Source organism: Falco biarmicus, chromosome 3, assembly GCF_023638135.1.
Source record: "Falco biarmicus isolate bFalBia1 chromosome 3, bFalBia1.pri, whole genome shotgun sequence".
In the NCBI taxonomy this organism is placed as follows: domain Eukaryota; kingdom Metazoa; phylum Chordata; class Aves; order Falconiformes; family Falconidae; genus Falco; species Falco biarmicus.
The window spans coordinates 60,617,828-60,644,453 of record NC_079290.1 but is presented as its reverse complement, the minus strand read 5'-3'; the positions used below and the strand labels follow the sequence as shown (position 1 = coordinate 60,644,453).

General features: G+C 37.1%; 1 protein-coding gene across 9 annotated transcripts in view; it reads right to left on the bottom strand.

Annotated features, from left to right (window-relative positions):
- Positions 1-26,626, bottom strand: part of PTPRM (protein tyrosine phosphatase receptor type M) — a 481,749-nt gene that overhangs the window by 33,380 nt on the left and 421,743 nt on the right. For all 9 annotated transcript variants that reach the window (XM_056332147.1, XM_056332148.1, XM_056332152.1 and 6 more), the window contains 3 exons: positions 21,692-21,768; positions 18,834-18,870; positions 1,209-1,306 (listed from right to left, as the gene is read on the bottom strand). In XM_056332147.1, coding sequence (XP_056188122.1) covers positions 1,209-1,306; positions 18,834-18,870; positions 21,692-21,768 — 212 coding nt within the window. The remainder of the gene's footprint in view (positions 1-1,208; positions 1,307-18,833; positions 18,871-21,691; positions 21,769-26,626) is intronic.

Genomic DNA, 26,626 nt, shown 5'->3' with positions numbered 1-26,626 from the left:
TTAACTGCAGTCACAAACCCCATCTTTTATTGTATCTAAGAATAATCCTGGCACCTGATCTGTTGGTAGGCTTAGGCACACAGATATCTAAACAATAGGATTTATATTAACAATTGACAAAGGACATAAGGAAGAATAGATTGAGACTGTAAAACTGGACTTGCTAAAAAGGTGACAAGATCTGATACTTTGACTCACGCCACACAAACAGCGCTTACTCTCCTCATGCAAATGCCACAGGGAAGAGGGGTATCAGCCACTCCAGCAGTGTGAAATTAAAAACATCTCTTAAAACCATGAGGCTCACACCAAGATACATGCACTTCTTATTTCAACACTTCGATTTACAATAATTGCAGTAGGTGCAATAAAAGCAATGCTTTTGTTTTCATATGCCCAGTTCCCAGGCAATTTTTTTGAAAACAACATCCCAAATGGGAACTAAGACACCAGTGCATAGACAAAGCAGTAAATTAAAAGACTCAGTTATTGACGGTTGTGAGAAACAAAGAAAATGGTTCCATTCTGTACATGCTGAAAACAAAATTAGCCATAATGACTTGAGTAGGAAGCACAGTTTAGAAGTTATCAAGCAAAGAAAGAAAAGTACACAGTAACTCAAGCTTTCCTTTACTACTTGGCTCCTGAAGAAGACCTTCTGGTCAAGAAATTTAGTGTACAAATGACTAAAGCTATTTTTTTTCTGTTTTATTCCAGAAGGCTTACAGGAAGAAAAACCTAAACAAACCAGGTTGATGTAGACTTATACACTATGAATAAGGTGCAATTTCACAGTTTAACTACTTTTCTCAGAAATCTGTTTCGGAATTACTCTCCCTCAGCCTCCCTTAATAAAACAAAGATGACACCATACCTTGTTCTGTAACCAATTCCCTGTTTTCCCTTAATAGAAGTGGTATGTTTGAGATATACACAAAGAGACGGTGCTTTCCCTCTTTGGCAGTCTTTGCAGGCTATGTTGTACAGAATGTAGCTTTATCAGTTACTTTTTCATTGTGCTAATGTTATCAAAGCCAAGCATCCAAGGCATGTTTAAAAATAATTGATAATGAACCTCTTAGTACAGGCAGTCATAAATATTTTATGTGCTCTACTTAGTGCATAAGCATCTTGTTGGTCTGCTATTTAATTTTCAAAAGCAAACACCTTGGAAGTCTTTCATCTTTTTAAGTACAAAAATCACTTACCCTTCCCACTTCTACGAGATTAGTAACCATGATTATGCTGGCTGTGTTTTCATGCCATACCATTCTCCAAAAGTCATATATTGTCTCCTGCATTGGTCCTGAAACAATAAATCAAGTGAAAGGTTACTATCTGAAAGTCTCATGATTGGAAGCCTGTCTCTGGGGAACTTTGAGAAACCATGACTATACACATATATTCATATCACTATCATCATATTTTTCATTTAGGGTCAATTTCTTTTCTGTCATCCCACCCATCTGCATTTAAATAGTTTTCCCCTGAAACAGTGCTCTGAAAGAAAGTTAGTTCTCCAGCATTTAAGTATTTATCGCTGTAATACCCAGAAGTGGAATTATAAAAAATGGACAACATTACTCTTTCTCTTAACAAATAGAATAATAACGTAGAGAAGGTATATTTGGAATGAAATGAGCCTCAGTGGACTATGTGGCCTTTCCTAGTTTCTAATATTTTTCTTAGTATACACTATCATCAAATTACCCCAGCTCCTAAATTGTACTTCCTGAAGTGAGACAGAAGTTAGAGATTTTTTTTGCTGCCGTCTATCACTTTGTAAAATAGCGGGAAAGTGGGGAAAGCAGTACAGAACCCTGGCATGCCATGGCAGCCATGTCCTTTGCAGTGCTTTCCCCAACATTCTGTGTGCTTTTGTCGATGAATGCACAAGGACTTCCTCTAGCAGCTACTAAAGCTGGGTACCAGCCCACAGGAAACGTTACAGACATGTAAAATGTTGCGAACCACCACACCACTTTGCACGTGCCTGCTCCTGTTCCTAGCCTACATGTCTTTCACATGACATTCAGTGTGCCACCCCAATTTTAAACCACTGCTTTAAAATCACTGAGCCAATAAGAATAAACAAATATAAAATCCTTTCAGGTACTATAAATTTAACGTCCATTACTGAACTGCCACACTGCAGTAAGCTATTAGTTGCTTATTTTGAAGAATGCCTTAAATTAGCTAAAATGGATAATTTATTGGCCAAATGTTCCTCTAGTGAAGAAATCAACACTCTTAAAAAATTACAAAACCATAGTTTGACATATTTGGGTAGTTTAGCACCCATATTTTGGTACTTTGAAAATAAAAATTTCACTCTGAAAGGGAGCACTTAGTGGAAAATGTAGTAATACTTTATTGTTATTATTATCATGGCGGGGTGGTGGTGGTGGCGGTCTTTCAAAGACTAGATGGTCTTTGAAGGTTCCTTCCAACCCAAACCACTCTGTAATTCTATGGCTTCATGATTCTGTGATATTATAAGCAAGTCAAAACCAGCGAACTAGGCAAATAGCATCACAGTTATGACATAACTTACTTAGAACTCCAGTTTAAGAAAAAGGATGGTAATAGTCTAAACCTTCAGATTTTTTTAGATTTATCTTCAGCAATTTCAAAGAATAATTTTCTCATCCATAATTTGCATACACCACTTAAAGAAGTTATGTATTCTCCTCCTTGCCTCCTATGCTTTTAAAAATGCTGCATATACAACTATATATAAACAACTAGTTTCACAGGTTTCCCTACAGTCACTCAACTTGTCTTTTATTTGCCCTGGTAGTTCATATGATAGGAGAAAAACAACAGGAAGCTATGACTGTTAGAACACAAGAAATGTTAGAAGGTCTCTGAGTAGAAGTAACAGCAGAACCTAAAATTACTGATTCGGAAATTACCAGACTCAAGCTGATGTTGTGGCTGTAAAGCTGGACACTTTTTTTTTCCTTTTAATTTGCAGCAGAGAAAAGGTGATAATTTTGTGAGATTTCATTCTGAAATATGACCAGATTTAAATCACTCCACCATACGGAAAACTACAATAAGTATTTTAGTTCTACATAAGTGTTCTAGATATGTAATACAGACACAGTCCAAATGCGATTTTGAATGTTGAAGTAAGATAATTAATATACATTACAGAGAAACTTCAGCTTGCTTGTGTTTTAATAATGTAGGATTCAATATAGCTTTTGGGGCAACTGAAGTCACAACAGCATTAGAAAGCTTTTGGGTCAACCTCTCCTACTGGTAAAAGGAAGGAGACTATTCTACTCACTGTAAGAAAATACTGTCTCTGTATAGCTCCTTCCTTCCTCTCAAATCTCAAACAAATACTAGCAAAATTACTACTGCTATCATCTTTGAAGGAGTGTAGCTAAAAACAGGATTATGGAAAGGCAGCTTTCCACAGAGTAGTGTCCTAGAAAGAGTCTATCTGCAAGTTCATAACACATTATTAAGGTTATTTAAACTTGATCAAAGACAAAAAATAACAACACTATTGCTTGTTAAAGAATCCTGATTCACCACCTGGTTTAAAGGAGCAAATGTAAATGGCTTCACTGTCTTCTGTCACCACAGGATTATGTGATGTTTCAAGATTGTTCATCGGAATATGTTCTTGCTAAAGCTGCAGGAAAGGTGAGAAAAGATCCTGTCTATACAGCCCTTTTCTTTTCTCCTTGCCAGAAGCCAGAATCATGGAGGAACTGAGGGGCAAGGTAGTGAGTTTCTTTCTGTGTTATTTCAGCTTTCTTTCCTACAGATTCACTTGAGATACAAGATGGTTGGGCCCTACTTTGTAACACTCATTCCTTTTTGACAGTTCTGGGATAACCCGCAACAATTTATTCCTGATTTTTTTTTTTTTTTTTTCTACAGACAATTTGTCTCATGATTTAAAGATTACTACATTTCAGATCCCGAGATCACAAATTACAACTGGGGAGAGATACTAAACACTGATTTCTTCCTAAAGATTTTGAATTTGTCATTCTTTATAAAGAAAAAAAAAGATAATAAATGATGAGAAAAAATAATCTTTAGAAAAGGTAATAGCATTTTTCAGGCAAGAGAAAATGGTGAGCTGTGAGAAGTCTTTCAAGGTTGATTCCAAATGTTCTTCTAGAAGAAATGTCCCATTCTAAAGTGCTGAGTACGCTCCTCTCAATCGTACTATCCAAATGATAAGACAATCATAATTAAAAGTGCTTGACAGGATTTCCTGCTCTCCTCAAGTATTCTCAAGTGTTTTCATGATTTTCCTCTCTAATTCTTACACGTAGCCTCCAAATGTCTTTCATGTTCCAGACACTGAAAGCAAAAAACCCCAAACACCTGAAAATCTACCTTAAAGTCTCAGAAAGTAATGCTTTTCTACCCCATTTTGCTTTTCTTCCTGACATTTTTCAAATTATTTTCTGACATATGAATAAATTATTACTTGTCTCCAGCCAGAATTGAAAAGCATTAGAGGCTAGGTAGGGTTGGAGGATTTATTGTCATGAAGAGCTGAACAATTTGATTCCAGACACTCATGGCAGGGAGAGAAAAAGCCTATAATTGTTCTAAGCATCAACTTAACAGATGTGTGCACAATAGGCAGGAAGGTTATTCTCAGCAGTTGTCCCCTTGCGGGAGGAGAAGGTCTGAAGAGAAGGTACTGTGCTGCCAAACAGTAAGCCTGCAGCGTACCCCATTAGCTACACAATATGGTAGTTGGTATCAAAGATTTCTGCTGTGAAAAAAAGAAATCAACAACATACTGCAAGCAGAAGATGAAAAGCAAAGGAAAATAAGAAAAAGAAATCAACCATCCAATCCCCAATCTAATTAAATGCATTATTGAAAAAACTCAACAAAACTGTTCAGTTGTATATACCACAAGCATTAGTTGTATTACCAGTAGTTGTTAGCTGCTGCCCTGGCAATGCAAGCATCCTAGGAAATGGAAAATCACACAGCTTTTAAGAATGGTTTAAACTCTTAAGAAGGTGCTTCTGTACACAGAGCTTTCTAGAGCCTCTATTTCTGCTTGTTATTGTGAGACCCAGTTCTAACAACTGGTATTGCTGCTGGGTATGTGATCAATTCAAACGTGACAAACTGGCCCAGAACACAGGAAAAAGTATTCAGAAGCAGGAAAGAAAGCGAACACACAAAGAAACAAGTAAAACCAGAATCTTGCAATGTCTCCAGCACTTACTCAGATGGGACTTCTAAATCTGTGGGTCATTTTTCAATTTCTAGAAAAGCAAGCAGGCTAAACAAGGAACAAACAGCTTCTAAAACTGTATAGTTTTTCTAGTATAGAATGTCAAATCCACAAGCTAATGTTTGCTCCACCCGAGACCAAATTCAATGATAGACATCAAAGCCAAAAACGTGCAGAAAATGAACAGAAACCCTTCAGTTCCAAAGGCTCCCTGGGGACAGTGCACGGGCAGTGTCAGCCGTTAGCATGTGCTGATAGAGGCAGCTGACAAGATGCAAGAATTGTATCTGCAGCAGTTAAATTCCATCTGGAAAAGAGAGCAATAAAAATCCTTCCAGCAAGTAGACATATCCACCCCGTGTAAGGAGGTAGTTATAAAATGGTCCCCTCACCTAATGGTTACTGCTGCTTCTAGTAGCAATGATAACTGTCTTCACTTTTTGCTGAAGCAAAACCTGCATAAAGGGAGCTGCATTTTAGTCCTCATTCTTCATGATGTACGATCCCTTTGAAATGAGCTTGAGATATAGCAAATGTTTTCTTATTACCATAGATGGCTGCATGGCAAAAAAAAAGTGCCAAAAAGCAATGAAACCCTTTGCAACTATGCTGTCAAAAAAACCCAAACCCATTACACATGAAAGCATAAAACCAGAGATTAAAAAAAAAAAAATTACTAGGAGAACAGATTACAAGATAATAGACTAAAAAGTCCAAGAATTCTCCTTTTGCTAATCAACCTCTTAAATGGGTCAGACTAGCTGTTAGTAGGATATCTTACAGAGAACTTCACAGAAGGAAACAAAATTATAGGGTTACTAATGCTTTGCCAGTCCGGTGATCTGATAATTTATAAGTGCATGTTACTCGCTCTTTTAACCATGCTAGAATTCAGAGGTAAGAACAAAACACCTTTTCAGAAGTTATGTAAAAAACTGCAGTTAAATGTTACTTTAAACTATAAATATCACTGATTGCAGCAAGGGAACATCTCCCTTAACCGAAATACATTTTTTCCCTACTCAATAAGGCAATGTGCCCAAGATTTTATCAACAGGAATTTGAAGACGCATCATTATGTGATCAGGTTTTCATGAGTGTCCAGTTCTGCCAGCCTCCCAGTTACCTCATGGGAAGCATCAGTGGTCAGCAGCTCTGCAGACCTGGGCACCTCTGTGTCACCAGGTGTAGACTAAGGAGTGTAAGATTAGGTTCCACTTTTTCATAAAGTAAACTAAACTAAAATAAAATGTCTTAATCTTTCTATATAAAATAGCATACTATAAAGGAAAGTGCCAGATCCCAGCTGTGCTGATTTAGTCAACTAGCAAGATAAACTGCTAGTTCAGTATTTCTTTGTAATTGTGTTGCCACTGCCACGCAGCAGCACCGCTGTAGGCTGCTCATCTTTGCCCTCCCCAAACGAGCTGGTTTTTGAAAGGAAGATACTTTGAAGATCTGGTCAGTTGCTGATAATCTGATTTGTCAAGTGCAGTCTTTACCATATAGTTGTTGAATATCTATGGTAGCATGCATTTAACTTTCACTCACCCTTCCAGGAGTTCTTAAGGGTTTAGTACCTCTGTGGAGGCCAGCGAAGTCCATAACAAAGCTCTGCTATAAAAACTGCAAAACCTCAGGCAGTGATCATGCAGTTTTTCTGCAATAACTTCTCTCAAAAAAAGGTTTAAACATCCATTTTCTACATAACACATACACTTAAATTGACTTTAAAGGCTTATATGAGAGTGAATAATTTTTAGGTCTGAGATAAAATTGTGGTCAAGATATCACTAAACCATATGGGCCCACCCCTCACTCATAGCTATCAAAATGGAGACAGATAGGTATTTTGTATTTTAAGGTGTCAAGAAAATAAGGATGAAAAAGAATCAGGTCATATAACCTGGATGCTTCTAATGCTTTAATTAAAGTCCTCCCTAATCTGTTCCAGAAACTAAAACAGCATGGAGGGTAAAACGTACTCCTCTGCCAGCCATCTATTCACTTTCACTGAAGTCTCCTATAGGCCTATCACTGTAAGAATGAGCACACTAGAAGGCAACAAATGTTTGTACTGGAAAAACTTGGCCATAGATGCTTTAGTGTTATTTATTAATTGCTGGTTTCTAGCTGCCATACTTCAGTATTTATTATTTGTCACTTCTGCATATCCTAGCCACAGCCATTTTGTGCACTAAAGAATTTCAATGCAATTAAACAAAACCCCTGCAATGAGCTGAAAAAACACATTCTCACTCCTGCCATTTAATTTCATTGACTTATAGTGTTGACTGTGATGGCATTTGAAAAGCACTTTCTAAATTTAGCCTTACAAATATTAACTATTGTGTAATCTCCAGCAGGGCTATGTTGTAATTATATAGCTATGCTGGCTTTCTTGATAAAACTTTCTTGCAAATCATTCTTGCCTTGGAAAAATACAAATAAACAAAGCTGTGGATGAACTTCCAATGAGATTGGTTCCCTGTAAGTATGTTAAGCCAGCAGGCAGCCCAAGCAAAGATGCCTGAAGCTATGGCTACTCTTATGTGAGGTATGGAATAAAGCTCCCCCTCAGTTTTAAACCTTATATTAACTGATTCCTCCATGGTAGTAGATTCAGAGATGGCACAGAGAGGAGCCACTTGTTTGAAGAGGTGGTAATTAACTCATAGTTAGGTAAGAAAGAATATCCTTTTGTAAGAAAGAATTCTACCAGAATTTAATTCACAAACAAATAAAAAACGTTCAGTTTCTTCTAATGCTAGTTTTAACCCAGGCTTCAGATATGCTGTGCATATCAGAGATATGCAGGATCTATATTTGAGTTGTAGCCAGTCCACCATTTCTTTTTTTGGCCTTTTGCAACAATACCACCTTACAACGCAAAAAAAGAAAACAGTGTACAGCAACACTATCCCACAGTTAGCCACCTCAGCTACACTCAAGTGGGTTAATCAGGACTGAGCTATGAATTTAAAATGCATTTTTCATTATTTCCTCACCTTAGATGAATTGTCAATAAGAAACAGATCTGACTGAATCTTGTTAGCTTGACATTTCAGGAAAATGTTGCTTATAAAGTAAGCTGAAATGCTTTATTGGGACAAATCCAGCCAAGTGCAGCTACTGGTAACATAGAGGCTTTCTGCTGTATCCTTTTCTCAGGAAAAACACAGCTTTCTCTCATTATCAGCCAAGGGATAACACAGTGAATAGTAATTGGCTGATTTTCAAGCACAAACTAAATCCTACCTGTTTCGGACTAGCCAGTCAGCAAGCCCTGCTGACTGTCACAAAATGAAATTTTCAAAGTGCTTTCAAGTCCCATTAGCTTTCAACAAGGCTTAGATTACTAAGTGACTGAGGTGCATGTAGAATTTTTATCTATGGCTCCCATGAGACTGACCAGTGCTTTGGCTGGCTTTCTACACCACCTCCTCCTATATTTAGAGGAGGCAGCACTAGACCTTTTGCAGCATGAAAGAGATTGACCTGTAAATTCTCCATCTCTTTCCAAATGTAAAAAGAACATAAAATCATTTGGCCTGTAACATGCCGTTCACAATGTACACTAATGATGAGCTACAGTCCTATTGCTTTATGAAATATATGCAAGCATTTTACAGCTAGCTAAAATTAAAAACCCCTAAACCCTGCATTCTAAAATCCCAGTTTAATATAGAGATACTTAAAAAATATATCCTTTGAGTAATGACAAAACTGATTATTCCAGAGAATTTTTTCATTAAAATTGTTCATTTCACAAAACTAGATAATCAGTTTGAAAATACTATTTTATGTGTGTGTATATACACATACACATAAACTATTGGCTACAGCTGGATCATTTCTGTTGCTGGCATTTCCTCCGACCCCATTCTGCAGTGATTCTGTGGGTAGTCAGAAATTTTTATGGGGATGTGGTATTTATTCTCTGGAATATCATATGGCATTTTCTTTTCCTTATTGATACAGATCTACCTAGGCTGGAACAGTGCACATCTCTATACATTATTTGTCTGTATTATGATACCATCTAGAAATTCCAGTCCGGGACTGGACCTCCACTGTAGTGGGAGCTGCATTACATATTAAATGCCCATGAATACACAAAAGGTGTTCATGTCCCTTACAGTCACCATCCCAACATACCTTGAGAGACAACGGGGAGCAAGGCAGGGTTCGAATGAACTGAACAGGCTTGGTACGACATACAGCAGCCACAATATGCCAGCTCCCTAGCCATTTCTGAGTAATCTTAACCTCTTCCTGCTCCACGTTAGTATGTCCACCATGTTCAGAAACAAGTCATTGCTGCACTTAAATATTTTTAAGCCTGAAACCAAACTTTGTGCACTCTTGGCAGGTGTTATTTAAGACATTTTTATAACTCTACAGCTAATGTTACTAGCTAACTTTCCGTCTAATAAAACGTTACACACTTATTGATTGACATTTCTCCACAGCTAAATTTCCAATACTAGCTCAGTTTGTTCTGTATCAACAAAATAAAATGAAAATGTCATCTAATTTCTCAAGGAATAAATAGCACATTCCATAACACCTTTTGACTAGACACAGAAGTACTGCAGACTGGGAACAGAGGAACTGGCAGCAACGGAAATGGTCCAGATTTCTCCAGTTAGCCTGAGATCAGGCAAAGCTGACTGCAATAAAAGCTGTGTACATAGTACTACTGGCCATACATGTACTGTTATGATCCATGATTCTATGATTATGCCATTCAAGAAAGCTGCTTTTTCTGATCTTAACTGCAGGAAATTAAAAAGCCCAAGAAAACAATGTAGTTCATCCAGTATAACTGATGAACTTCTTTTGTATAATATATGTGACACACAGTGGGAATGTTAAGTAGTCTGTTCCTCTCATTAACATTTTCTCAGGCTGGATAAATCAGTAGCTTCCAAATTTTGCAGTTATGTGGCACTCCTGGGGGTTAGGGATACCCTCGTGAGGGTTATATGGGACACCGGCGTAAGGCCAGAGTCTTGACGTTTGCCTTACGCAGCTTTTAAGAGAGCACTGCTAGGCAGTGTCTTGCAGGGAGTGTGTTTCAGTTTCTTCTGCTCTGGAACAGGAATACTTTGAATAACTGTAATTAGAGGCCTTGAAGTATTTTCCAGTCGAGTGCACTGGTTACAGAGAAACAGAGTTGGTCTCACTCACACATGGACCCTCCTTCTCTCCATGTCCCACAAACTTTTTAATGGTTTAATTACAGCCAAGCACGTCAGAAGAACGATAGGTGACTCATCTCGTAAACTGAGAGATAGGTCCAAATTGATTCAGATCAAAGAGCAACATGAGGTATTGGTTCTCCATCTGAGCTCACAGCTCTGACTGAAGTCTTATTCCAGGAGCCTTGAGCCCATGGTTTGAACCTGGACTATCTTTGTGAAAGCAGTCCAACAAAAAGTTTCAGTTTAGCTGAATCAATGTTTTCCAGTAAGAAAGCCGTTTAGTTTCTGATTTGTGCATTTTTCTCAATATGGGTGATTTGCATTACGGAAATATGAATACCTATTAATCACTCATTCTAAACAGCCCATCTGAACTTGGGAAGATTAACAAATATGGCATTTATTTTGTAAAAAACATGCTGTCTGTAACATTTCCAACACAAAAATCTTAGGTAATTTACTTGTTGGACTGGGTTCTTCATATCAGGTTGCAATGCAGAATCAATTTTGATGATGAATGAGAAGTTTTAGATCATTTTATCCCCTTCAGTAGACAGTTCCTTAGGGAATGGACGAAAGAACCTAATTAGTCTTTCCCATTTCTACTTTCTGTTTTCATGTTGAGTCAATCATAAGCATCAGGATGTAGTAAAATCATCACTATTCTCCAGCTCAAAAATATGAGTTCATTTTGGCTACTTGTTTCTTTTATTTTTCCCCAAGGACCTTATTGTGAAGGAATGCTGCTCATGCGTGTGAGTAAGATATTCAGATGCTGTATTTTTTAAACTTGTGCTGGGAGTTTAAGTGCATTATCATGAACACTTTACTCAGATGAACAAACAAGATAATTTAGTCTACATTAAAGCATAAGTAAAAATGCTAGAACAACCAAATTTATTATCCTGATAGGTATCTAATGAGCGAGATATATCACTCACAATATATTTTTTTTATTTAAGACTGAAGAACTGTGGTACATTAATTTCTTCCTCTGTCATAGAAATAGTCAGAATCAAACAAGTATTAGCCAGATCAAGATACATGTGAAGGTCATTAACAAATAAATGTGTATTGGATGTTTTTCCTTTTAACTTCTAGATAATCACGATAAAAATAAAATCTGCATGACAAGAAATTCTCTCAGCAGCATCATTTATTATTTTTGTGAGCACATTGGTTATTTTCACCACTTCAAGCAGGAAAGGGCAACACTAACCTTTTAATTCTATTTTTTATTGTATTTTATGGAGTCTGCAGTATTTGATGTACACTGTAAACAAGGAAAGCCATTCTAACATGCAGCATGTATTTGTGCTTAGTACAGACACAATAACACAAACATACTTGCAACAGAATGAGATTTAGCAGCAGCAGAGGGAATCTCCACAAAGTCTACATCTGAATATGCAACTGCACGGAAGAATACAGATGGATAGGGAAAGAAATTAATCCAATAAGCCTATATCTTTCTTTTTTCAAAGGCAATGCTTCAAAATCACCCAGACTGTCATGTGCATTGGTGGCCATATCAATACAGAGATTTCAGTTCCCACCAAAGGATATAAAATAGAGGAAAGATGACAGGTTTCAAAGATTTTGATATGGTGACAAGACAAAAAAAAAAGCTGCCTTATTGTTTCTTGATATATTTGTTTCTGAAATACATGTTGTTTGTACATCTGCTAAACTCTTTTGTTCAGCAAATGAGGAGATGAAAAACCTCCTTACACCTGCTGCCAAGCTTCCTCCAGGCTGCTGAAGACCAGTTGGAAAATAAACTTCACTAAAGAAAAGATGCTTTGACTACGTGATTTTCCTGACAAACTGCATTTCTCTGCTCCTTCTGGTTTAGCATTAGGCTTTCTTGGTTTACAGGCATGTTAACAGCACTCTGTCAAGAGTGCCAGATAAATTTCCCATCAAGTCCAGTTTATGGCTGATTCTTTATCAAGGATGGAAATCCTATCATCAAGCGCCAGCTTTTCATAATTCACATCCCCCTCATGTGACATGTGAGGTACACTTGTAAGGCTGATGTTGTATACTTTCCTTGGACAAAAACTGGATTCTAGTGCTTAATCTAGGCAATTAGGAGTCTGAGCAGCTAAGCAATACAGGGCCACCTCCATAATGTTCTTTTCTGAAAGCGTGTTTGGTTCACAAGGACAGTTTGCTCAGCTCTGGAGTTTCAGGGAGATCATAACTTCCTTGTTTGCAGGACATATCTTACAGCCACATCCTTGAAAAGAGGACAAATACATTACTTTTCACAAAATCTTCCATATTCTACAATACAACCTTGAAACACTTCCTTTTGCCTGATTCACCTTTGTCTCCTTAATTACTGCAGTTTCTCATTTCTCTTACTTCTGAATTCTGATATGAAGTCTGATGTATCTCTTCTAGACTGACCACAACAGAGAAATCAAACCAGTATCTTGTCTTTGAGATGGAGATCTATGTATGCTCTGAAGACCTTTACGTCTGATTTCCTGCTGCTCAGTCTTTGTGGGGAAAAGGATGGAAAGACTGCGTTTTCCTCCTCTGTGGCTTTGACAACGGGCTACAGAAAAATCATCGGTTTCTCAAACTGTTGTTTCACAAGCTACGTTAACAAACAACTGAAAGAACAGCCTGCATGGGATGTAGAAATTTATATTAGCAAATAAACATTCAGTAATTATTCAGAATAATTTCTAGAGCTTGTTTATACTTTCAAAGAATTTCCAAAGATTTATGAAAGGCAGGCATGTATTTCATGCAAAATGTAGCCACACATATGTGAGGAATGTGAATGGCTCTATCTGCTAATGGATCTATCAGCAGTTTTCCAACAATGCTCTGTTTCACTTGGTCTACACACGAAGATTCTGAGAAGTGACACACTGCAGCAGAGCCTAAGCCAACTTTGTCTCTTTTAGAAAACTCCGCTAGCTCTGCGTTTACAGCCTTCTGTGCTGAATGGAAAGCAGCAGGGTCATCTCATTCTCTGTATAGACAAACCACCACACAGCTGATTAAGGTAAAGACAGAAAAATACAGGAATCATGAAAATGGTGAAAGATAACTGTTCTAACACAGCTATCACTAAAATCTCCTATTACAAACAAGGAGGCAGAGAGAAACTGCTATTCACATGTACCATAATGTGGCAACTGCTAAAAAGTATTGACTTTGATAGTTACTAGTTCTTACTACACATTGTCTCTTTTTGTCCTCAACTCTAGTGAAAGTACCAACTTTAAAAAGATGCTTAAATGTTGTAATTATTATCATCAGCCTTCGGTGGAAAATGGTAGTAAGAGAGATCTAGTGAATTTGCCATATGGCTTCACAATATAACCTGGAGGTGTCACTTCCATACGAAAAGGGTCTATTACTTCTGTATGCATTTGGGTGTGGGAAAAAAAGCAACTTCTTTGCCATCTGCCACATGATTGCAAAATAGGTGAAGGACATGTTTCAGAAAGCCTCACTACTCAATTTAGTGCTTAAGAATGGCTTTATCTCCTTTACTGAGGGCAGATGGCTTCAACCACCTTTTTAACATTTTGATGATTAAGCAGTAAGAACAGCATCAAAAACAATTGAATCTTTCAGATTCAATACAGATTAATACAGGTGTATAGGATTCAATCACTTCCTATATATATATGTATATATATCTCAAAATCAGCCTGACTACCCTACATCCTGCCAAAATGACAACCATACATAAGGCTGAAAAACTCTGTATAACTATCTGGCTTTGTTGTTTTTCAATTGTCCCTGAAGAAATTTCAAATGCTGATTTTCATCTGGAGGCTAAAACCATGGAAGCAAAAATTTCTTTGTAAAGAGAAGTGTGGAGCTTCCACGCTGCTGTAGTTCTGACAACTTTTTGCAACATAAAAACAAAAACCCTGCCAAGGAAGTTAAGAGTGTTATTATTCAAAGCAATGTTTCTGCTTCAGATGCCTGAAAGGGAACTTTCAGTTTGAAAGAAAATGTATTTTTGTTTCTGAAAACCCTTATTACAATGTTCACACAACATATACAGTCATGTGCGGAGGAAAGTCACATATTTTGCAGAAAAGAAAAGGAATATGAAAGGGGTTATTACAGTGGCAAGTTTATGCTGCTGTAGTGAAGACTGTAAACATTTCCATTGTAAACATTTGTTTTTGGAAATTTAAAACTCATACCTAAAAAACTCCTCTTGACTGAAACTTGACTTAAATGTCTTGTCTCCATAATCAGCAATACACAAAGAGAAACAGTTTAGCACCTGCGTTACAATTGGATACAGACAAAAAAGAGGTTGAAAGGCTACACTGAGCTATTAAAGCTAAAGCTGCTTTACTTTCAAGAGTAACTTTTTAGAGGCATTAAGATACGCTCTGAAGTACTTCCACAAAACATCTTAGATCTGGTTCCTCTGCAGGCTGCAGCAAGCAGAGACAGTCTGAACCATGAGGAGTACTCAAAAGTCTGAGATGCACAAAGGAAGGTACTTCATATATAAAGACATGCAGCTTGCATGTGAGTATCTGCTGTTTCATACGACTGACCTGCTCAAAAACAGCCTGGTGGAAACAGCAATGAGCATTGCTGTAGAGCTATATTAGCATTCGTTTGTCACTCATAATTTACAGTCACTGGTGCAGTGGTGGAGGAAGCATTACAAAACCTTTGCTAGACATTTGCTAAAAGAAGCTAAGTCATAGCTCATTTAACTACATGAACTTCAGCGGACACAGAACAAGTAAATACAAAAAAGACTTGTTTTTCCTGCTTAGTAATCAGGGTGAGACATGCAAGATCAACAACAGTCATCCAATAGTAAGACCATCCAACAGTGTGCGTGAGAATGAGTACTATACAGATATTCAACCTAATACTCTCACTAAAGGACCTGGTTAAAATTCATTGATTACCTAACTCCTGGAGAAAAAAACCCCTAGCTGTCAGTAAATTGAACAGATCATACAAAAGCTTGATATTCCACTATATATTTATTTTTTAAAAGAATTATATCCATGGGAACAAGTGATATATGAAACAAAATAGCAATTTTTAAATTGCATCAGCTTGCTGGCTCTGCATGACCCAATATGCCAGCTTGTGATGAGGGATTCTACTTAATCACGGTGATTCAGGTGCAGATCTTATCTGGTTTTACCTATTAAAGCAGATCACCAAAAGTCTTTATTAGCTGTAAATTCAGTCTACCACTCACATTATACTTATCACATAAAGGAAATTTGATATTAATTTTATAATTGAAATTGCACACTCTGAATGTAACACTTAAAATGGAAGTAAACCTTTTTTTGATTATTAGTTGAGAAAGCCTCCATTAGCTAAGTCTTTTAAAATATGCTTCTCCACCTAATTCAGATTAGCAGCAGGATGAATGCCAAGATCGAAAGATACCAGTCTGTATGTCAAACTCTGGTTAGTATGGAAGACAGTAACACTTTAATAAACAGGTAATTATGCAGCTCTCAGCACTGTTAAAAGCAGATTGGTTGTCTATTACAAACTGATTAAATTTCCTATTTCTTCACTTCAAACAATTATATTTGCTCATTAACATTTGATATGTTGAATGCAGCTTAAGAAGAACGTAGGGAAATTAAGTATCAATCATTCTAACTCCTCGGAGATTGAAAACTGACTCACGTAATGATATTTTCCTTCAAAGAACAATAGGCATGTGCACCTGTGAAAGCTGCAGTGGAGGAGCAAAGGGAGAATGGGAAAAGTTATTCAAAGAATGATGTAAAGCAGACATCAAGGGAATTAAACAGGCAGCTTAACTGTTGTGCTGCGTTGATGCATTTATAGGTATCTATATGAAAGTTTGTTCTAAATCAGTGCACAGACATCATTGGCTATACTGCAAGCTGTGGCTCATGGCTGGGTTACTAGTAAGGAAGACATACCCAGGCATAGTCTGTTTGCCATGCGAAACAAATGTCTTTCCTTTCATAGTTGATATAGAGCATTAAAGGAGTTTTAGAGATTATTCCCAGTTACCTTATAATCTTTACAAGAGACAGAGATTGCACCTTACTGAAAGTGTTACTATTGTGTAAAGGCTTTGTCAGGAAGTTGGGATACTGGATAACAACGCTAGCTAGCCTTTACACAGCTGCATATATCAGGACATTGCAGAGAACTATAAAAAGCAAATGAGTATTTTTAACCCTATTCAGCAGATAGGAAAGCTGAGACAGAGGAAGGAAAAGAAACTTTCTCATAGTTCTTCATCAAGCCAGGGACAGTGTCAGAGAGAATACATAAACCTTTTGAGATCAGTGCTCTTCATTCCTCCAAATCGGAGATATAAATCTGCTTAAAAAATAAGATGTTAAAGATGTAATCCTCCAAAAACCTCACAGCCACATTATTTTGAATTAGCTGTAAATTGTATGCCCATTTTTAAATGAAGATATTCTTCAGTCAGTTTCTTACTTATTGCACCACAGGTGGGGTCAGGCATCCTTGTGTACACCTACACGGAAGAAACTGATGAGACCTGCCCCAAAGAATGACAGCTGAAACAATCATATATCCTTTACATCTTGGAAGAAGACCTGTTTCTACTCCTTTTATTCTCCTTCTTGACTAGGTACTTCTTGACACTGTATCAGTAAAAAAGTGTGGCAAAGAAACTCTTGTGACTTGCTAATGGATCTGGTACGTAGACTTTCAGTATATTATTCATACATTATTACACCTAACTTCAAGAGCTGAAAGTATAAAAACCTCAGGCTTGGTATTTGCTATTCAAGTATTACGATGAGTGATAAAGCTGCATTTAAACTTGCTCCAGATAGGAACTCATATGTCTATCAGAAAGTTGTCAGGGAGATCTGGTGAACCTCCTGACGAAAACAACTGTAGTACAAACTGCAAGCAAAATGCTAACTGTGCATCTTTTTATTTTAGGATTCAATTAAAGGTGAAAAACAGCAGCATCATTAGCTAAAGGTTAAATGGAACAATCCATTTCTTCTTAGAAAAGGAGGGTGTAAAAGTCCAAAGGGAATTAAGAAAATGCTGCATTTCTGTCCTAGTTTTCATGTCTGGCTCATCTGTAGAAGGACTGTGGACTTAGGAACGTGGTGGGTGGGTAGCAGAAGCAGAAGCAGCAGCACATTTAAATGGCTCATATTTTAAGAGCACAAATTATAATTCTGGTCTCAAAGTGTAATATTAAAAGTAGTGAGGTGGTTCTAGAAGTAAGATCTGTGTCCTGCCCCACTGTCATCTGACAAAGTAGTCCCTCATTTGGGACTGTTTGGAGCTGAAGTACAGAGAGGCAGAGATACAAATACTCCCACTGGTAAAAGTGGGGAGTGGAAGCTGGAGATGGGGTTACTTATAGGACAACTGAAATCACAGTAAGATATCTTACTTAACATAGCCAAAATTTTATCTGCCTTGATAAAAAGTCATTAAAAATTACATAAGACCTCTAAATCCTACACACGGTAAGATTATTCTGAGTATATTATACTCAGTACTCCAGCTGGCTCTCTTGAAAGGTTGGGCATGTGTTGAAATAACGTATGTGGGTGTAGCTCAACTTCTCCACATTCACAGACAAACGCAGGAAGCTCTGTCACAGAATACCTGTTACACAGAAGATTCCCTCCAAGCAGTGGAGGAGCAATTTGATTTTCACGTGTATGCTAACCAAGCATAGGCAGGAGATTGGCATGTTGTTCAATATTATGATTAAGCAGTCACAGAAGATTCATCTTTCCCACCTGTTCCAGCTCTGCACTTGACCAAAAAAACCCTCCCCCACAACTGCATCGGAACAGGCAAATTATGTCTTTGAAGACAAGTACAAATTGACAATTAATTTGCATGTTGACAAAGGAATAGATTCTTGTTCACAAGCAAGCTTTTAAACAATGCCCTGTAAAATTGTCTGTTTAGATCCCTTTGAAGAATCCCACTGCAAGCATAATATCTCTTTGGGTCCTCCACTAAAACTTGCTAACTGAAGTGATTTGTATTTTAAGGATCTGAAGCCTAGTTATGATTGAACAATTAACAGAACATACATTTTCATGACACTGTTGTCTCTCTGAAAAGTTTACTGAATATTTCTGCCATGGCTTATTTCTTTTTTCATGAGTAAAAACATGTTGAGTAAAAGGATATATTTTGCTTTTCTACTCAGAACCTATCTGAACACAAAGGTAAAGGACTGCTTACTTGACATACCTAAAAAGTAGATAATAATTTAGTTTGCTTACTTCTGCCTAAGTGATTGAGTTTACTCTGTCCTGGATATTGACTGTTGCAAGAATGCATATGGTATAAACCATAATCCAAGTACCAAAACCTCTTAGCCTCACATAACAAAAAAGAAAAGGTGATAAACTTACCTTGTGTAGCAATGTAGTGATTTGGTCTATGATAACCCTAAAATAAATCGGAAAAAAAAAATAAGCAATGTACACCTTGGCTATGTTGCTATTACTGAAACTTCATTTAGAGTAGTATTGAGTAAAAACCACAACAATACAGATAATGTATTATATGCAAAAGTTCTTTCCAGTGGGGTAAGGGCAAGGCAGAAGTGGAACAAGAAGCAAATGTGTTTTCTGCAAGATATTTAAGTTACAGTGTTGTACATTAGGGGACAGAAGTAATATGTTCTTTCAGTCCCTTGTTGGCTCTGCTGAAAATGAACAGCATGAAATCCTCTCTGGCACTTGCAACTAATGGCATCAGATGCTCATGGAGGCCGAGATATACCTCCAAGCTACTGCTGTTGAGTGCAAAGCCTATTCCTTTTTTAACAGCTAAAGAATGCTAGATTTGCATTCAGCCTGGGGAAGGGTGGGGGGATGTTCACTCTGTCCGCTGTGATTTGTTTATGTTTCACTTCCGAACAGTAAAAAGGAGGGTAAATTATTTGACTAAATGGTTTGGTATGAATATATTTGTTCACATCTACATAGGAGGAACATAAAACAATCCTATGTTTGTCTGATGACAAGAGCAACTTAATCACAAGCTGGCCATGCAACAAAGACTAATATTCTTTGGAATCTCTGCAACATTGAATAGGTTGCCAACATAGAACAATATAATTTCTATAGTATTCGAGTTTCTGATGTGATGGGAGTGTCACAAAGGTTTAGTTCATGCATTAGTACATTGATAAATTCAGTTATACTACTGTTGATCTTTTAATAGTGGTTAGGATGTGCTGTCAATCATCAACGGGAAGAACTTAAAGCTGCAGTTTGCATGCCATTGCAATTTCTTTGTAAAAGTGCAAGGGGCACTGTAGTGATGCAAGGTGGGAAAGACTCAAAACAACTGAAGATACCTTGAATATCACAGAAAGAATAACATGAATTACAGAATAGATCCCTTTACATGACATTGAAGCAAAATTTGGAAGTCTGTGAACTGAGAAGTGTTCAGATAGCTACAGAGTTGATTTTTTTTCTCCCATATGTTGTCTAATATCCCTAGTGGCTGCGAACAAACAATTTTGATTCCCCATGAAAAACCGTATTGGAAAAATACAGCATAACCCTTGCTTCTTTCTGTTTTATCCAAGAAAATTTCATAGTTTCTGTGACGGTGCTATTCCTTTATTAACATGTTTAATCTGACAACATGACAACTGTACTAATAACTGCATGCAAGAGTAAAATTGCAGCTGCTTCTGTAGCAAAAAACCCAAGTATTTATAATGGAAACCTGACTAGCAAGATTAAGAACAAAAAATGCTGTGTTTTGTAGTACAAGTTGTCTTTGGAAGATGTCTGCAGTCCTCCAAGCTTTGCAATGAAGCCATTTGCTGAGGATGAGGGACAGAATTTTTTGGTTCTCTCCCATTGTTTCTTTCAGGGCCACATTCTCTCCATCCTCTTGTACTTCCATAAGCAAAAATGGCTGCCACGCAGCTCTCTTACCCACATTTTAAATGAGACTGTATGGTTCAAATCCTTATTCCTCACATCTTTTAATATTTTAGAGTCAATTCAAAAACTGACACAAGAACATACTAGTAGCCTAAAATGAAAACAATCCTGAATGTTGGAGAAAGTGTGAATGTAAATTCAAATCTTGGTCCCCAATGTGAACTTTCTCATTCCTTTCCTGACAAATTACTCCCTTCAGAGTTGAAAAATATCTAAGTATATTTCCATATGTGGCTTTACCTTTTGGTGACTGTGCTATTCTTTCAAACAGAAGGGGACTGAGATTAACTTAATGGTTCTTGAACATGCTAATAAATATCAATAGAAGGAGGTATCTTCAGAAAGTTACAACTTTCTACTTCAGGTTGTTACAACTAAAGTACCTACTTCTCATGTATAGCTCTAGTTCCTCCATACTCTGAGAAAAACATCTGTTACATTCCTGTTTCATACTGGTGATTAAATCTGAACTGTAAACTGTGACACCATTTTTTTTAATGATGACACTGCTGAACAAGAAATCTTTAGTAGACACAGATTCCTATGAAGCAACACTTGTTTTACTTGGCCTAATATCTAGCACTCCATGTAAACAATAAAATTATCTTTGCTATCCATAGATTTCTGACTTTAAATAGTATTGACTTTGTAGCAATTTTCAATTCTACATTTCAGTTCATTCTTTTAACCAAAAACACCTTGTCTCTTAAAGAATTTATTCTAATGTAAAACATTAAGTTAACATGATGCAGAATGAACAAAGAAGCCACCTTCAATAATTAAACAGCCTACATATTTAATGAAATGTCTTGCTTGCATTAGAAGTACTGGTTAACAGCTGCAGAATATACTTTGAAGGCGACTTAAAAGTGCAGAGATGACAAGAGATTGCAAATCTCTGCATTAGGCATTACAGAGTTTTGTCACATTAATATGCAAACAGCTTCCTTTTAAATGTGGAATGATGCCAAGCTGTTGACAGAAAGTGAAAATAACATTTTGTTAGCCCATATAAGCACCAGCAAAGTAGCCATAGTGTTGCTGGCAAGGTTTCAGTCTAGTGGCATTTGGAGGAAATGACTCTTCATTTGCTTATTGACAAAACCTTCAAGGCTTCTTTTTTTTTTTTTTTTTTCCCTTTAGTGTACACCTAGCTTCCAAAGACAGTGTTTTCCAGCAGTGTTTAGCAGCTGGTATTAGCTGTGATATCTATTACAAATTATGAATAATGTGAGAATAATAACAGCTCTCTCTTTGACTGAACACAACATTAAGTTTGTTGACTCCATCAGTATACGCACATCAATATAATTTCCATTGATGTAATCAGAACTTGTTTCTCCTTCAATGGGCTGCAGTCTTACTCGAGAATGATCATCTGAAATGGGAAAAATGGAGAGGAAAAAAAAAGTAGTTAAAGACACATTCAGTAACAAAGCCTTCATCAAAATACTGCTTTAAAGTCAAAGTAAAACCTCAGCATTTGCAAGTTCTTTCTTGTTTTGTTGTTGATGAAAACTGTATCTACATTTAATCCCCATTTCAGTCACTCATAAGGTCTTCCAAATCCCTCTGATTTTCAGTCTGAATGTCTTGGATATTTCTAATGTGGAACCCACTGCAATTATGTTTTTTGCCCTGACACACCCCTCCATTTTGTCAATAAAACAAATAACATTAAGCTGTCAAAAGTTTAGTCATTTAGAAATGCATCTGCCAGTTCTTCAAAATAAGCTGAAGTCATTTTACAAGGCATACTGCCACCTTACAGTTTCTGAAGAAAACTCATTATGTTTAAGGAAGAAAGCAAAATAAAGTAATGGCAAAACCCAAGCAGACAGATAATGGCTTTGTCACTGAATTTTGCTCACTGTGGCCTTCTATATCTATCCAGGAATGTGCAAATACTTCCAACTGTATTTTCCAAATTCCAGTCCAAAACACCATGACATAAATTTGTTTCTTGTCAGCTGCCTCATTTTCTTTATGATACCACAGCAGTTATTAAGAAGCGCTAGAGGCTAGATCCCCCCCTAGAAAATAATGTCTGTATGCTGACAGGGCTTTTTCTTCTTTGTGACTTCATATGCTTCTCTTGGTTCAAAAGCAACCAAACACAATGGCTTTTCCAGAATGCAGCATGAGCTGTTGCTAAAACAAATTGAGAGCATGATCTTGAGGCTGGAGATACGGTAAATAGCCACTTTACTGCTGTTTTGTTTACAAGTTTCTCTTGCTAATTAGATACCTGTGTATTCTTGTTTTTGAATGCTGCTTGCTAGCTGAGCTAATATTACTTGCAGCTGATGCTAGACCTTCATGACTTTCATTATTTTGTTGTAAGTGTAAATAAGCATTAGAGCACCTGAAATTTGCCATCCATGTTCTGAATATTTTTTTAGCTTTAAAATCCTAAAAGACAAATGAGTGAAAGAACATGAGGTTCCTTAAAAACCCAGCTCCATCATAATTAGCATAATATTGGCCCACATTATGGAGGAGGAAGGAGAGGGCAAGCGTTTCTTAAAATAATATTGTTTTAGAATTACAAGTCAGGAGAATTTCGAATGGCTGAGTAGGAAAGGAAGAGGCAATTTTTATTTCATCCTCTCTTATGTTCAAAGTCTCAGGGACTAGAGATCTCAGAGCCTCATTCAATTCCCTGGGATTCCCTTTGGGAGAGAGAAAGGGCACAGTTTTACACCAAATATAGTAAATCAGAATGAATTAAAATTCCAGCCCTAGGTTCCACACAGCTCTTATTTTTGCTATTTTCTTGTGATTATTTCACCCGACAGTCTTCAAGGATGAGTTTTTCTCAAGATGTTGCAATATTCAAATCAATTTTCATCAGGTCAGCCTTTTCAGTCTCTTCATTCACTGTTCCAAGACTAAAAATTTACAGAGATGTGACTCTCCACTATATAACCTATGCTGGTCTGAACCTGCCAAGCTATGTTTATCCAAGTGCTGTGCTAGCCTCTGATTAATTAAGCTATTTACCAGTTTCTTCAGAACAGAAGTTCGGCTCACAGGCCCTTAATTCTAAAAATCCATCTTACTTAATAAAGATACTACATTAGGAACTTTCTAAGCTCCAGTCATGGCTGCTGCTTGGACCCGATCCAGCTTCTGCTGAAGTCAGCAGACTCCAGAAGTCAAGCCTACTTTGACCCATGGTATGCCTTCGTCCACATTTTCATGATTTCCTGTATCATTGCCTTAAAAGCATTCTCAGCAGGACAACTCAGGCTAGTAAAGATCTCCACTTTCATATTTCTTGAATCACTTAGGGCAGAATTCAGTTGTCTAAGCACAAGCACCTCATGCCACTCTATATACCCCAGGATATACTGCCTAGCCTTCAGCTGCCACTGTGCCATAAAACAGCTCTCGTGTACTGTCACATTTGTTGGTTCTACACAGATGTCCTAGGTCACCTGAAATGGCACTACATGTCTGTGTTTAGGCAACTGAATCCCATCTCTGATGACTTGCACACCAATAATTCCTTATTGGGCAAAACAAACCTAAATTTCCCACTAAGGAACATCTTAAAAATATAACTTCCTGTCATTTTTTCTATGACTGATTTATACAACTGCATAATACGTAGTAGTATCTTTTCTTTACCTTTCCTGTTATTTTGTTATTTTCTTTATTTACACCATTCTTTCCTTGCAATAATTCTTGCTTTGGATTGGGCAAAACTAAATTGTTGCTTCACACCTGAATCTTTCTATGGTCTTTTTGCCTTTTTTCTTCTCACATCATCCTGTCTAGTACTGCATTCTCAGCTAAGTTTTTGGGAATTCTGGATTGTTCAATAGCTATGCGTTTATTTGCAATGGAGCTGGAGTGACTCTCTTTTTTTATTGATTTGAAAACTCTAGTTAACTCCTTACTGCATGGCAACACTTAATTTGAAAAAGTTCTTTCGTCGTCATAAAGAAATGTTACTGTGTCTATGCTTGTACTTATGTCAAGTAGATTTAAAGCTAAGAGGTATACAAGCCATATATTCTTCCAACATATGTGTTGATTCTTGAATAGCCTCTAGGTTAACTGTCTAGATTTTTAGGGTATTTTTTCCTTTATACTTCAGTTGTTCTTGACAGTTTTGGTAGCTTTTAAATACTCTCTTTTCCAGCTAATTGCTATTTTGATACCCTTCCATTACGGGATCAAACTTAACTTTGCATTGATCACTTAAGCATTCAAAATTAGTTACAATAGAATCCATTTGTCTTGGTAGCAAATGGTAACAGATAATGAATATAAGCATTTTATGTTACCTACAACACGTATATGCCAGCCTGCAGACTGTGATCTCTAACAAGCCCATCGAGCAGCTGGTTGATTAACATACTGACCCAATGACCCTTTCGTGGGATGTGCCTTGCTGATTCTTTGCAAAGCAACCCTTTTATAAAGGTCTCACCTAAAATCTTTAGCTACTTTTAAAAGCTGTGATCAATATTCTCATTTAGTCAATATTGAGTTAGGTAAAAATAAATACAGAACATCTTCCATTCTGAAATCACCTCAAGATCTCTCCTGAGGAAACCCGAATAGGTTTTACCAAAATCCATACATAACCCTACATAATTATGGCAGAAACAGAATTTTTCATGGATTGAAAATTATTAATTTAGCAGATTCATGCCAGTTTTAGTTCCTAGTGAGAAAACACAAAGTTTTTTGTGTTCAGTAAAAAAGAAGCACGTTTTCTGTGGGTGACTGGACTGTGATCATGATTCAGCTTGTTGATACAGTGGCTTACAAGTTGTAGCCACTTTCATACAGTGGGCAGGGCACACCTGTAGCTAATTAAACACACATCACTCGAGTAATGTAAAGCATTCATTATAATCATGTACCCATAGTCAGTAGCATCTGAACCATCATATTTCTAAGTCCTTAAATATAGCATAAAGGGCCAATTTAGTAAAATGCTTTTCAGCTAAAGCAAATACTTTATACAACTACCTGGGACAAGTTTTAAAAAGTGGACCACTAAGACTGTACTTCAGACTCTCAGACAAGCCATCATTTATCCAGCAGAAAAACACACGAAATAATTAAACAGTAACTACCCTATTTGTATATATGTATTTAACAGATCACAAACTGTGGGCAGTTTCAGCCTCTCTTTTAAGATACTGCCTTTAATTCCAATGGATTTTGATTTTAACTTGTGTTGTCTGTGTTTTCACAGTCACATAAATAGGAATTGTTATTGATAACAACTCCATCCAACTCTTTCTCTTTGCTAAATACTGAGGACATTAAAAGTAAATTGAGATCTAAATTATCTGAGTTATATTTGCCCACTCAGAAAGCCTTCAGTATCGCTTGTAATTGCCATCGATTTGTGTATCTAACATCTTTGACTTGTTTTCCCTTGGCTACTCAGCATTTCATTCCCTTAGACATATAGTACTAGTAGTCCTCTATTTCCTTCAACCAAAGGGTGTCAAAGTATAAGGAGACGCCCAACACAACATTAAAGAGGGTACTGACAACAGTACACCTGACTAGAGAAGCTCTATTGCCATAGGCTTGGACTGGAAATAAAATTTCATAAAGGAAGGATAAACATAAAACTTTTGGGTATTCTTATTTATGCCTTCACTATTTTTCCTTAAATGATAACATCCATCTAATGTATTGCTACGTCCTCACAAAGTAACAAGTTTGTTATGCATTAAAGATTGCTTGGAGGAAGACAAGCAAAACCACATCTGGCTAACATCTTCTTTTGCATATGCTCCAGCTCATCATGATGTTCACATTTCCCTAGAAGATTTAATTTCCTTTTTTCAGTAAGTAGCACAGTATACTTCAAAAATACACAGCAATACTATCACATCCATTCAAAGTGATGTGGCAGATACCACCTCTTGCTTAACGTACCTCTGCCTCCACAAGCATTTCTTGCAGGTTTTCCTTCTGCAGCAAGTTATACATCTGTTTTCTCTTTGTAGACTGTCACAGCCCAGCTAGGCCACAGTGATATAAGGGCCTATTCATACCATCTACTGTAGGTCACTAAGTCAGGAGTTGGTTTCTCTAGACTCATTGTACAAGCACTGCAGAAAGGACCTCTTCAGGTGGTGATTCAGAAGCATTTGAATGGGCTCTGTCAAGTCCATGTGGCTCACTGATGAGGAAACCTAGATAGATCTGTGCCTGGACAAGCACCTAGACTAGATGCTGAAATTAGGCAGTGTAAA